Source organism: Stylophora pistillata, chromosome 4 (genome assembly GCF_964205215.1).
Source record: "Stylophora pistillata chromosome 4, jaStyPist1.2, whole genome shotgun sequence".
Classification (NCBI taxonomy): Eukaryota; Metazoa; Cnidaria; class Anthozoa; order Scleractinia; family Pocilloporidae; genus Stylophora; species Stylophora pistillata.
Genome location: NC_142522.1, coordinates 42,500,251 through 42,514,658, shown reverse-complemented (window position 1 = coordinate 42,514,658; position 14,408 = coordinate 42,500,251). Strand labels below are relative to the sequence as shown.

At 36.9% G+C, this 14,408-nt stretch overlaps 1 protein-coding gene and 1 long non-coding RNA gene across 3 annotated transcripts in view; one reads left to right on the top strand and one right to left on the bottom strand.

Moving 5' to 3' along the window:
• Nucleotides 1-2,735: 2,735 nt before the first annotated feature.
• Nucleotides 2,736-14,408, top strand: part of LOC148733842 (uncharacterized) — a 39,090-nt gene continuing 27,417 nt past the window's right edge. For both annotated transcript variants that reach the window (XM_088757381.1, XM_088757380.1), the window contains exons 1-4: nucleotides 2,736-2,922; nucleotides 8,089-8,300; nucleotides 13,877-13,948; nucleotides 14,218-14,289. In XM_088757381.1, the coding sequence (XP_088613507.1) occupies nucleotides 8,089-8,300; nucleotides 13,877-13,948; nucleotides 14,218-14,289 (356 nt within the window). In that variant the 5' untranslated portion in view covers nucleotides 2,736-2,922. The remainder of the gene's footprint in view (nucleotides 2,923-8,088; nucleotides 8,301-13,876; nucleotides 13,949-14,217; nucleotides 14,290-14,408) is intronic.
• On the bottom strand, nucleotides 2,914-3,742 carry LOC148733843 (uncharacterized). Its single transcript, XR_016000142.1, has 2 exons — nucleotides 3,655-3,742; nucleotides 2,914-3,393 (listed from the first exon to the last, which is right to left on the bottom strand). It is a non-coding gene; the product is annotated as an uncharacterized LOC148733843 (long non-coding RNA).

Genomic DNA, 14,408 nt, shown 5'->3' with positions numbered 1-14,408 from the left:
GTAGAAATAGTGCTGGTTTTAGACTGCTTATGAATGATTATTTGTATATTTAATGGAAGAGCATATTTTACATGAAATTGGTGCCGTGTATAAATAAAGCTGAATGTATGTATAGTATGTACACAGCCCACAACTCCTCCATTCGCTCTGACGAAGGGCTAACGCTCGAAACGTCCGCTTTTTAACTCCTTACGGTGGCCACTTTACAATCTCAACTTAGTTGATAAACCAAATTCTCCGTTAGAAACGTGTCTCATCTTTTTAATTTTCGAATGTGATCCCCATAAGAAGTCACATAACTTCGACAATCTTACTATACGCAAGTTTTGAAGGAAGAGTGTCTCAGGGTCCTGATCTTTTTTCCCCAACCATCGCTTACATCGTTTTTCTGAGCCGCGGTGCTAATGGGTCAAAACAAGATAGAAAATTATTTTTTTCAATGTTAAGTTGAGCTCAAAGACAAAAAAAAAAAAAAAAAACGTTCGAACATTGTTAGTTGAGCTATAAGCTCCAATTTAAAAATGGTGCAATATTAGACGTGGAATGAGGTCAAGATGATAGCGAGTATGGCTCCGACTACTGGTGGCGAAGACATATGCTCGTATCTCCACCTTGACGGGATCTCGGTGCGCTTCAACTTAGACACTGCAAATATGATCAGTACTGCTCCTATTGAGCCAATGCAGGATTAGGGCCCGCTTGTGTGTCTTCCTCCATTTTCGAACAACTCTGAAGTCTTAACGATCAGCCCATCAAAGGTCTTTAAGCTTCTTTTAGAGCTGAATTCGAGAAAGGCCGGTGGCTCTGATGGCATAATTGTAAAGAACTGCTGATTGACATTAAAAGAACACAACACCAGTTTGATGCGATTACTGTCAACTCTAAGGAACTTGAACGTGTAAACAATGTTAAAACGCGTAACAATAGACAGCACCCACAATGGAATTGTCATATTTCTGAGGTACTAATAAAGGCTAAAAAGCGGATATTCTTTCTCATATTGCTAAAGCGCGCCAAAGTTCCGGCTCGTAATATCATCAGTTTCTAGCATACTTGTATTAGACCTCCACTCGAATATTGTGCTCCTCTTTACCATCATGTACTGCCTGATTATTTAAGCAACGACATAGAATGTGTCCAAAAGCGAGCCCTTTCTGCAATTTCACCTGACCTCTCATATCTTGACAACCTTTCATTGTTTAATTTTACCTCACCGAAGGATAGACGTATCGGACAAAGTAATAAATGTTTCGAGGCTGATAGTTTCTAAAGAAACGGTTTGGGGCTGCGTCGGTGGGGGTAACGAAATAATTTGAATATATCAACAAAGTTGAAATGGTAAATTGGCCACCGTTACGATTATAAAATCTGACGTTGCTTTTCATTCCACTAATTCATTCGTGTTTTTTCTCGTTGCCATGTTCCCACCAATCACGTAGCTCCTTTTTCTGCCTTTAAAAGCACACACAACCCACAATTCCTCTCTTCGCTCCGACGAAGGGCTAACGCTCGAAACGTCAGCTTTTATAATCGTGACTGTGGTCAATTCACCATTTTAACTTTATTGATATATTCGAATTAATAAATGCTTCGAACCGATAGTGTCCAATACCCAGCACAAAACTCATTTTTTTCCACCGAAGAACCATATTACTGATAATCTTAGAAATAAACGTCTGTTTATTAACCCAATAATGCGCACCAAGCGTTTCTCCCAGGTCTGTGTATATGCATTATTCTTGTATTATTCTTGTAAATAATATGCTCTGTGAACTGATAATTTATAATTTTAGCCAGTATTGAATTGTAAATATTCATGCAATTCAGCCTCATTAGGCTGTCATGTGATTTTTTGATAAAGCTATCTATTTATCTATCTATCTATCTATCTATCTGTCTATCTATCTTTAGATGCGATCTATCTGTAGAGTCCCATGCATCCCATGAAACATAGTCTCCTGTCTTCAATTAACTAGATATCCAATGGTAGCTTTATCTCTTTTACCCGTTAATTTGATGTAAAGATATAACGCTTCCTAAGTAACACGCAATAACTGTAGTGGGTCAGAATGCTAGTTGGATTCGACATCGTAGTATGGTCTCCTGTGACATTAAACGCTATCTTTCTGCAAGATTAATCAGCGTTTTTAGAAATCTCTCCTGCGAGATGTTTTTGAAATTGTTCCTTTGTCTTAAAAAATTATCTTGGATGTGAACACTGTTCACATTTTCCAGATGACTTGACATATTAGCATATTATCCACTTGATGTAAGAGAAACTCGCTTGCCGGAAATATGGTGAATGAATCGTGGTCGACTTTAAACGGTCTGAGAAATTCGGTTATAATGTTGCAAATTTATCTAAAAAGAGGATGTGCGGCTTGGAGGGTATTGGCGTACAATGAACTATATCCATTGAATTCTGATGCACTTTTGCGTACCATATCACACAATATTTTGTTATTCCTTTCAGTTTAAAGGGAAAAACCCCAGGAACCTGCTTTAATAGTAATAATGATAATAATAATAATAATAATAAAAGCATCATTTACATAGCGCTTTATACAAAAGTTCTAAAGCACTTCACATAAGAAATAGACAATAGAATAATAAAACCTACAATACCTAGGAGATAAGATAAGATTTAAAGAGATAAGTTTTTCGAGAGGACTTAAAAGCATCGACACCGAGACTATGCCTAATATAGCTGGGGCATATGTAAATTTTTAAAGGGAAAAACCCCAGGAACCTGTTTTTTCAGTTTCCTTTGTATGTATACCTGCAATCACTTTGGATTATTGTTTTCTTCCGAAGAACAATTAAGCACAGTTAGGAACTTTTCATTTAATCAACCATTACTGTAGAAGATAAGGATGTTCGTCTGCTGATGGAGACAGTAAAGGCACAAAAATCTGCATAAAGGCAAGTATATTGATAAGCACTACAGGTATGCGTGCAACGAACGGGTTATACAAATTCGCTCCAGTAAAACCCTTAAAAAGCTTTTAAAAACATTCGAAAACACCCACGCTTCTTCAACTGTAGAAGCTCTTGGATATATTCTTCCTGACGGATCATTACAGATGTGCAACGACATCTTCGCCAAGCTTTCTTCGATCAGAAAATCAATACAATTAGCTAGCCTAGTTTTTATCACTGCTTTCGTGTCAAACTTTCATTCATTTTCCCATGGCGAAGTTGTTTACAATATCGCATTCCATAAGCTAGCAGAGGACGTCTGTTTTTCGTGGCATATTCGAACATATTTAAGTTTTAAGAAAGTTCTAGGGTAAAATTGAACCTCATCGTGGACTTGAAAGACGACAGTTCAGTCATCGGTAGATCAAATGTTGTTTGTCGAAGACCTTGTAGACGGGAAGCATTCTGATATTGCTGTAGATGAAACACATTCAAGTGTTTGTCACGCAAGGCTGAAATCATTTCAATCTTGTTCCCATCTTGTAATTTTACAGCCACGAATAACCGTGAATAAGGTTTTAACAAACTTGTCAATGTGATCATTTTTCTTATTAGTAAGTCGTTACATTCAGAATTGAATGTAACTGAGTAATATCACACACTGAGAAGAGCCAGGAAGCAGAACACAAAACAACAAACAACTATAACACATCAAAGGAAAGAAAGGAAACTTACAATGAAACTCAACGCATAGCTGCGTGAACTCGGGCTTTCAATATCGCACATATGGAGTTATCTTCAGGGGACTGCCATATTATCATTGTTACTGTCTTCACGAAATTTCGTCATTGCTGGTCATAAATAAGTCTACTTGTGTTTATTTTTGTCAGCTGGAGTGTCATGAATGTTGTGATGGTACTAGACAACAATCAAAATAACATATTGCCATATAGCAGTAGGTTCCTACAGAAGCCAAAGGTTGAAATTCAAAGACTTTTCAATGACTTTAAAGGCCAAGTTTAAGAAAATTGAAGTAATCTTGATGAACAGTACCAGGGTAGCTCTTATTGTATTGAGGTTCATAGTCAGTCTCCAACACATTTTAAGGTGTGGCTAATTCTGTCTGCATTAAAAATGATTGTCTGGTTAACTGAGACAAATTTGAATACCAATATTCATTATTGTTGAGGCTATTGCTAAACAAGGTTTTATGTTTTAGTCCGTTCCATTTTCATTTTTTTTCTTATGTCACGTAGACCACAATCCTTCAGTAGTAATTTTACTCGCTACCCCTTTTTCGCACGTGGTGAAGCGCTTGTAAAATTTTAGGTGCGTAAAACTGTTCCTTTTCTTCGCTTACCGCCCTTCACCGTGTGGTTTATACGGGTCCCTGAGTCTCGTGATCTTTGATGAAAGGGCGACCGGATCGTTTTGTAAATATCGGTATTCTTCGCCGTCATTAAACTTGTTGGTCGAAGTGCTGTTCTGTTATTATTCGACATCTTCGCCGCTTTACGTGTCCGACCCTGATAATTACTGACACGAGATCATTAGCAGAATTAAGGCTGATAGTTTCGAAAGAAACTGTTTGGGGCTGCGTCGGTGGGGGTAACGAAATAATTTGAATATATCAAGAGAGTTGAAATGGTAAATTGGCCACCGTAACGATTATAAACGCTGACGTTTGGAGCTTTAGCCCTTCGTCGGAGCGAAAAGGGGAATTGTGGGTTGTGTGTGCTTTTAAAGGCAGAAAATGGAGCTACGTTATTATTATAGCAATAACGTAGTTCCATTTTCTGCCTTTAAAAGCACACACAACCCACAATTCCTCTTTTCGCTCCGACGAAGGGCTAACGCTCCAAACGTCAGCTTTTATAATCGTTATGGTGGCCAGTTTACCATTTCAACTTCACTAGCAGATTTGATTCCTTGTTTGTTACTGTAAATCAAAGAGCAGAAACTCATTGCAACACATTGTTTTTCTGAGTTTGTCCAAATACCAACTCATTAGCCTGGCTATATGGTGCCGCTACTATTTTGCTAGGGTCGATGTACATTGGAGTAGGTCCAGGGTTTTTTTCTATATCTGAGCTCAGTTGAAACTTACAATACTTTGATAGGTGTGGTTGACTCTTATAAAGACACATGGGTCTAATTACAAGAAAACATTGATAAATACCGACTTGCTCTATATGCCTTCACAGAACAATTCAACAAATACTTCTTCTCGTGTCGTGTAACTTTATCTAATCTTACCCTCTTCCTATTAAGCTTACAAACATTCCTTGTAACTCTTCTAACCTTCACATAACGACGTAGCCGAGAGGACTTCGGTATGCTTGGACGAATACGCTCATAAAAAAATTCGATTCCTTCAGTTTTCTGCCCTTTCTTCTGGGACGTTTTAGAGTAGCTTCTGGTATTCTACTGGGTTCTCGATCATATTTAAATACACGGTTGTGTTTACATGTAAACAGAATATGAGATAGCTCGTTTGATAGAGCAGCTTTCGCTTGATATTTCTCGATACAAGGTTCACTCGTCAAGATCGCTCGTAAATTGACCTCTCGTAAAGTTCGCGGACCGACTAGTTCCCAAGACGTTCCACAAGTTTTAGAGTGGGTTTACCACGAACAGTGTGTGACTTTGTATATATATTGAGCGTAATAGCCATCGAATTTCTTTCGCGTGCATCAAGCAAGGAACTGTCCACGAAAGCAGCCATTGCTTTAAACCATGCACTCTGGGGTACATTCGACGCATGCGCTTACTCTTCGCGCGTGCGCTGTAGTGGAACTGCGTTATTTTGACTGAACACACAGACACACACGAAAAAAACAAAACAAAACAAAAAACAACCGATTTTATAGCTCGGGTGTTTTCTCCGGAAAGCTCGAGTAAAAAAAGATTAGGGAAAGGATCAAAAGTCAGAATAAAGACGAAACAGAGGCAAAGTACCAAATAATTGAAATAGACTACCACGGTGAACTAGAATTGAGGATAAATGTATAATGAACGATTTGAAATTTGTAATTCCAAATATAAACAAAGAATCTTAGCTGAGTTAAGAAAGTTCTTCCCAAATTGGAAACTGTTCGCAAACTAAAACAACTGTATCGAGAAAAATGTTATGCCTTTAATACTTCAGCTAATGTTACTTTAGCTAAAAGTCGTGCCGTAAAGTTATATCTGAACACCTAAAGGTTGTCAGCAACACCGATGTTGAGGCCCTAGTAGATTTCATTTTAGATCGAGCGCCAATTCCCAACACACCTCCAGCAGTCGGACTAGATCACCTGTTCTTTAGGCGTTGGATGAAGGAGAGGTCACAAAGATGCGATACATTCTAGAAGGGTTACTAGCCCTAGTAAGGCATCTTTTTAGGAGAATTATTTAGCTAACCCTTTTTTCAGGTTTTTCTCTTCTAGAATTATTATTCTGAGGACGTTTTCCAAAATGTTGCAAAGCGCTGGTCTAGTCCAATCTTGCTCAAGATTTTCTTTAAATTTGTTATTTTGCTTGTGGAGGCTTCAGGAGGCAGCCTTCTTTATTACGGAGGAAATGAAAATGATAGTTGAAAATTTGCTACGAAATGTCATATTTGGATTGAAATATTGGTGATTTTCAAAAGCTTTCCGCGAACTCCAAATTAAAGGAAATGGTCCAATTTTAGACTTGCACCATACCTTAGTCCTTCTGATACAAATTCATAAAATTGATGCGAGCTTGCTTTCTTTTGAGCTTTTCATGGACCAAGTCCATTTGCCTCTACTGGAGGCACTAATTTCCGCCATTTTACGGCTACCAACGCTCGTTTCAGTTTTCGTGAATTTTCTAGAAGAAAGAAGCAAGTCGGGGAAAAAACTTTACCACGTTATTATATTAACTACAAGGCGTCTCTGGGCAAAAATAGGAAGGTCTTCAATTTGTCGACCATGTGCCACACTTTTCGATTTTCACTCGGTCAATTCACAAAGGCGCTCTTAATATTTAGATTTTTCAGATTCAATCTATAACCCGAAATAAATGGCCGTCAAACCCTGTAGTTAAGCTGATTATGTGCTGATTACGCAAAATGTAACCTAGTAGTTATTATGATACTGCTCTTTCCACTTCGGCAGCTTTTCTTTGGTCCTTTCTAACAAAAGCAAGGCATCTTCAACCCGGTCATTGACTTGCAATCCTCTAGCACCTTTAGTTTTGGTGCTCTGGCTCATGGCCTCTGGGTTCTGTTGTCCATTAGATTTTAATCCAGGAAGTTGTCGATGCAAACCTTTTGGCCACCATCGAATCGGTATTAAGTGCAAAGGAATATCGCAGTTACAAATTAAGTAGGCTTGGGGTAAACTAACAATTAAGGCTGAGCAACTTGGAACTTTATATCTTTTATCTTCGTAAAAGCATCGATTGAAGCAAAACAAGTTCATTAACCCTTTTGAAATTCGATTTTCGTTTTTCAGACCGTTCGATGAAAATGAAAATTGAAATTACCTCAATATAAGTTAATATTCAACGATTTTAAACTAATTAGGCAGAATAATATTTGTTTTGCAATTTTAACATCGCCTGAAAGCAGACCCGCCCAAAGCCTTACTGAGGTAATATTTTTTTATTCTTTCCAATTACTATTATTCCTAACATACAGTGGTGGGTAATTTAGTCGGCGCTTGAAATTACTTTATGCGGAAACGTTTTCCTTCGTTTAAATATTTGGATAATGACCCAGTTTGTTAGAAAGGACTAGAAAGAGCTTCATCCTGTATTTCCATTCATCAGCAGCCTTCAAACACGATTTTTACAATCAATTCGTATTATACCAAACGTACATAACACAGTCGTCTCGTTTAACAACCTATGCTGAAAAAACTTTAAACCTATTTACACGCAGCAAATATACAAATTCTCTGAGGGATGGGAGGTCTTATATTTGGAGAAAGGCAGAAAATGGAGCTACATTATTGGTGGGAACATGGCAACGAGAAAAACAAGAATAAATTAGTGGAATGAAAAGCGTTCGTTGATCCCCGTGGGATTTAGACTGCCGTTCGTTGATCCCCTGTGGGATTTAGCATACATGTATCTCGAAAATCATACATTATGCAGATAGTGGATAATTCATTTGTTAATTTTCACTGGATATATACATATATTTTTGTTTAAATTGAACAGATGAGCAAGGCATCTTCAATCCGGTCATTGACTTGCAATCCTTTAGCACCTTTAGTTTTGGTGCTCTGGCTCATGGCCTCTGGGTTCTGTTGTCCATTATATTTAAATCCAGGAAGCTGTCTGTGCAAACCTTTTGGCCACCATCGAATCAGTATTACGTGCAAAGGAATTACAAACATACCGCGTGACCTTCCCCCCAACACGGCAATACTGTAAGTACCTTCTTGCAACTTCGTTCTTGTATTAGATCATATTAGGAAACTGAAAGACAAAGACAATCGATAACCTTCCTCTCAAGTCAATCCTTTTGTACTACACCGCTCCTTTATCGACTTTTTCCTCTTTAGGGATTTGTAAAACCACCAAATGAGCTCCTCGTGGGCTGAGGCCGAGGAACATTTTCGTATCACACATCACACAGTAACATAAGAAGCAATCATTTGCATAGCTGAGAGGGCTGAGAAAATGTTGTAGTGTTTCGATCAATAGTGTAATTTTATGATCAAAAACTGGAAAACTGAGGACATCCCTCCCAAGAATCCCTCTCAAATCAATCCTTTTGTACTCCATCGCTCCCTTATCAATGTTTTCCTCTCTAAGGACATGTCAAGCAATCGACTGAGCTCGATCCAAGATTATACTTTTAGAAAGCTGACAATGCTCAAGGCAATCTAAGTGAACGAAAGAAGCTTGCTCGCGTATCAATGTTTAATGATCGTTTCATAAGCGCGCGTTACTGTAAATACGAGATAGTAGCAACTTTACGATCCAGACATTGTGTGTTTTGTCAGGAGCGTCGCCGTATGTCGCCTGTTGTTTAAAGAACCAACGAGGTTCCGGCGTAGCATCGAGTAAGCTTTAATCAATCCCGTATCTCTTGCCTGTTTCTTTGATTTTGTTGGAGCGATAAGCTTTTTTGGACAACAAATAAAATGTCAAGTGCTATGTTCATTTTATTAAGCTTCAAAGATACGTACCATTACACAGGACTACATCGTTCTTTGTGGCGTTTGTTATTGAGATGACATTTCCCAGTTTTTATCTATTTACTTATTTTCTTTGTTCCTAAGTACCAGCCTTTTTAAATAGTTCTAAATCTAACTCTAAATCTAAATATCGTTATGTCAGGAAAATCGTTTAGGACATCACGCCAACTCTAAGATACTAATAAGTGAAGCTATACTAAATATACAACGCTATTAAAAACTATTGAAAATTATTAAAAACTATTTAAAACTACCGATAAATAAATTTAAGTTATTTTTTTTTTTTTTAAATACGAAGGGATTGGCTGGAAACAGTTTATTTTGGGAGTTTGTTCCATTCAGTTATTGTCCTGGGGAAAAAAGAAAATCTAAAAATATCTTTATGTCCTTTCGGTACAATAAATTTAAAATCATGGCTTCCTCGAGTTCTCCTTTCTTTGTTTGTTATCAAATAATCCCCCCATCTAGGAGGCCGTGGCACATCTTGTACATAGTGGAGAGCCTTGCATTTCTTCTCATTGTTTCAAGTGTGTCCCACTGTAGGTCTTGCAGCATTTCCGTCACGCTCGTTGTTCGATCGTAATTTCTAGTGACAAAGCGGGCTGCTTTCCGCTGTACCCTTTCTAGAGCGGCTCTATCTTTCTGGTAATGTGGGTCCCATGCGCTACAGGCATACTGGAGTTTTGGCTTCACAAGCGTCATATACACGGTTTCTTTCACTGACTTTGGACAATTCCACAGGTTTCGCTTGAAAAGTCCCAGGACCTTATTTGCCCTAGATGTGATTGTTTCAATGTGTGGTGACCACCTCATTTTGTTATCGAGCATTACCCCCAGATAAGGATGAGATTCCACTTCTAGGATTTGTCCACAGAATAGGTATTCTCGCTTTGGAGGATCTCTCTTGGTTGTAAAACACATGATCTTAGACTTTGAAGGATTCAATTCCATCTTCCACGTTTGTTGCCAGTCTTCTAATCTATATTCTATCTATTCGCTCCGACGATGGGCTAACGCTCGAAACGTCAGCTTTTGTAATCATTACGGTGGCCAGTTTACCACTTCAACTTTGTTGATATATCCAAATTATTTCGTCACTCCCACCGACGAAGCCCCAAACAGTTTCTTTCCAAACTATCATCCTCTCTTCTAATCTACACAAGTCCTCTTGGAGATCGGCTGTGTCTTCATCACAACAAATTGTCCCATATAACAATGCATCATCAGCAAAAAGTCTAACAGTAGATTTAAGAGTATCAGGTAAGTCATTTATATACATTGAGAACAGTAGCGGTCCTAAGACTGTTCCTTGGGGAACACCAGATGTCGTAACTAAAGGGGCAGATGATGCCCCCTCAATTACCACTGATTGGGTACGCTGTGTTAGGAACGATTCAAACCAGTTAAGTAGTGGGCCACGAATTCCGTGATAATCAAGTTTCTTCAAGAATCGGCGATGGGGAACTTTGTCGAATGCTTTTGAAAAATCAAGGATTGCGGCGTGAATTGTTCAGTCACTTATTATTTGAAATCAAAATTTGAGAGAGCTATTCTTATTTTTTTTACCTATAGCAATCTCTTATGCCAAAGCAATCTCTTAAGCGTGCCCTGGGCTGAACTTAAAGATTAATAATAAATGTACATCAACATTTCTGGACTGCTATTTTAATAGGATAGAAAATTTGTGGAACAATATACTTAATGATGTTAGGCAGGTTGAGTTTATTGACTCCTTTAAGCGTACATTTAAGTCGTTTTATTTCAAAAGACTTTTCAACGTTTTTGATGGTGACAACTTTCGTACCTTTGAAATAATTCCTCCTAAATGTCGCCGAGTAAATATCCTTGATGCGTGCACTTGTTAAGCAGCCTATTTAGTCTATTTAAATTATTAGGTTAATATTTAGGAGAGGTTTGGGTTGGAGCTTAAACTTAGTAGGGGACTTATGTCCTATTGCTTTGCTCCGCTACTGCTTTGTCAAATCCTTAAGTAAATGAAGTGAATAATCAAATTAAAGACCTTTTCTCAGAGCACATTCCATCTTCGAAACTTAACAAAGATGAACGTATAGTTTGGGTTTGTAAATATATAAATGCCATCAGTGTAATGTAATATGTATTTTCCCTTGATAATTTAAACAGGCGAGGAAGATCCTATTTTTACTAGGTGATTTTAATATTAACCTACTAAATTGTGTAAACCATCTTGCTTCTGAAAAATTTCTTAATATGATGAGCTCTAATTGTTTATAGCCTTATATTCTCCAACCAACCCGTGTAACTGATAGAAGTGCCACCTTAATTGACAACATTTCTGCTAACACATACAACTTTAATGCTGTTAGTGGAAATCTAGTTACTGAGATTTCTCCGTGATCATTTCCCACAGTTTCTGATCATTGAAGACCTTAAAGTCAATTATGCCTCCTTAAATTGTTTAAAATGTTTGTTTATGAAGTATCTCACCTTGATTTCTCATCTATCTACAATAGTAATTTAAACACTAATGGCAAGTTTGATCTTTTCTATAACCAAATCGACTCTGTTTGCAGGACGCATATACCTTAGAAGAGGCTTTCCAAGAAGGAGGTTAAAATATCGTGTAAACCTTGGATCACTAGAGAAATCCTTGCTAAAATTAAATATAGAGACAAACTTTATTCCAAATTACTTAAAAGTAAACAATTAGATCCGAATATTCATTATCTCTACAAAAACAATTAGAAACAGGGCTGTTAAAGATCTGAAAGATAGTAAATCCAAATACTTTAATCAATATTTTTCTTTAAATAAGTCTAACATGCAGAGGTTGTGGTCCGGTATTAGGTCAATTTTAAATATTGATAAATGTGAAAACAGTTATATAACTTGCATTTTAAATAACAATAAGTCTGTTGATAACCCTAATGACATTTCTAACATCTTTAACAACTTCTTTGCTAATATTGATAAGACTAGGGAGAAGGGAATCCCCCGGGAAAGTCATAACCTGTTATTCTACCTTAAGGGAAACTACTCAGGATAATTTTTTTTTTTATCGCCTGTCACTTTAAATGACATTTGGACTTTTATTGGTAAGATGGATGCTAGCAAGTCTTCTGGCCCCTACAGTGTACCTGTTATTATTTTGAAAACTATTAGGGACCATATACACGAGCCTTTTGCATTTGTAGTCAATGATTCCTTTGTTAGAGGTAATTTTCCCGAGAAATTAAAATTAGCGAGGATTACTCCTGTTTTTTAGAAAAGCTCAAGATTTGACATAGACCAATTTCTGTTCTTTCTAACTTTAGTAAATTATTTGAAAAAGCTATGAGCCATCGCCTCTACAGTTATTTGGAAGAATTAAAAATACTTTATCCACTTCAGTTTGGTTTCAGAGTAAAATGATCGACTACCCATGCTCTTATCTCACTGAATCTATTCGGCAGTCCATAGATAATAATGAATTTGGTTGTGGTATATTTATAGATCTGAAAAAAGCATTTGATACTATTAATCATTCAATCCTATTAACTAAGTTTAACCATTATGGAATAAGATGTACACTATGGAACAAGAGGTGTTGTGCTTGATTGGTTTAAATCTTACTTATTCCAAAGAGAACAATTTATAAATGTTAATGATTATAACTCACTTTCATTACCAGTGACTTGTGGTGTTCCACGACGATCTATTTGAGGACACCTTTTATTCTTGTTATAAGTAAATGGTTAGTCCAATATTTCTAGCTTACTAACATACCATCTATTTGCTGATGATACTAAAATTTAGTTTTCTAGCAAAAACCTTGGCCACCTTGAAACAACCCTCAATCGTGAACTAAAATCTGTTGCTGGATGGATGAAATGTAATCGATTAGCACTTAGTATTTCAAAAACTAACTCTATGTTTTTTTTTTTCTTCATTCCAGTAAACTTAAACCTAATCAGTCATCACGAATTAAAATTGATGATGTACTAATTAATAAAGTTGACTGCACTAAGTGCCTAGACTTAACATTTATTCTAACTTAACATGAAAAAGTGATATTAACGTTTTGGATAGTTTAAAACTATCCAAAACTGTGGGTATCTTTTCAAAAGTGAGACACTTTATCAACAGAAATATTCTTGTCATGCTTTATTACTCCCTTATCAATCCATTCCTCACCTATGGCGTCCATGTCTGGGGTTTAGCCTTTCCCTTATTTCTAACACAATTATTTATTATCCAAAAAAAGCAATCAGAATAATTTCTTTCAGAGAACAAAAATCCCATTCTAAGCCTCTGTTTAAATCCCTCAATCTTCTTAAGCTCAATGATGTTATTAAATTACAAATTCTCTCTTTTGTTTATCAGTGGTCACATAGACTGTTACCCCCTTCTTTCAGCAAATATTTCAAATTTACATCTTTGTTCATTCCTATTCAACAAGGCAATCAAGTAACATAAATATCTATGTAGCCTCAGTTAATACTACTCAATATGGCCGGCTACGGTCCCTAAAGTTTACTGGCCATCGCCTTTAGAATTCCTTACCTAAAAGTATAACTAATTCCAATTTCCTTAGAATATTTCGTTAAACCCTGAAGAACTCTATATTAAATTCCATTCCTAACGTGATTTTCGATCGATACCAGCCTTGATTTATCAAAAGTGGTTTCAATTTTAAGTCCTGAAAACAGCAAGCTTGATTGTACATTGTTGTCCAATTGTATGAGGCATAGAATAGTTTTAATTGGTATCACATATCACACAGTAACATAAGAGGCAACCATTTGCAGAGCTGAGAGAGTGCAGTTAAAATTTTTTCTCCTTAGAGACGTATCATTTAACGAGGTGGAGCTTATTCCTGAGAAAGCGTTCCAGAATCTGACCAGTTTAACCCACTTGTAAGTAGACAACATATAACAAAGGGTATTTATGCCTATAGAAAGGAATACGAATCTATAGATTTCCATTAATTTAGAGTGACTTTCGATCGAAACTAGCCTTGATTTATTAAAAGTGGTTTCAAATATAAATCCTAAGAGCACCGAGCTCGATTGTACATTGTTGTCCAATTGTGCGAGGCATAGAATATTTTTCTATCACATATCACACGTTACCATAAGAAGCAACCATGTACATAGGTGATAGAGCGGACTTTTTGTCTCCATAGAGACTTGTCATGGAACAGGTTGAAGCTTATTCCTGACAAAGCGTTCCAGAATCTGATGAGTTTAACCAACTTGTAAGTTATAACATGTAACAAAGGGTATTTATGCCAATAGAAGGGACTACGAATCCCCTGATTTCCATTAATTTAAAGTGATTTTCTATCAGCCTTGAATCATTAAAAGCTGTTTTAAC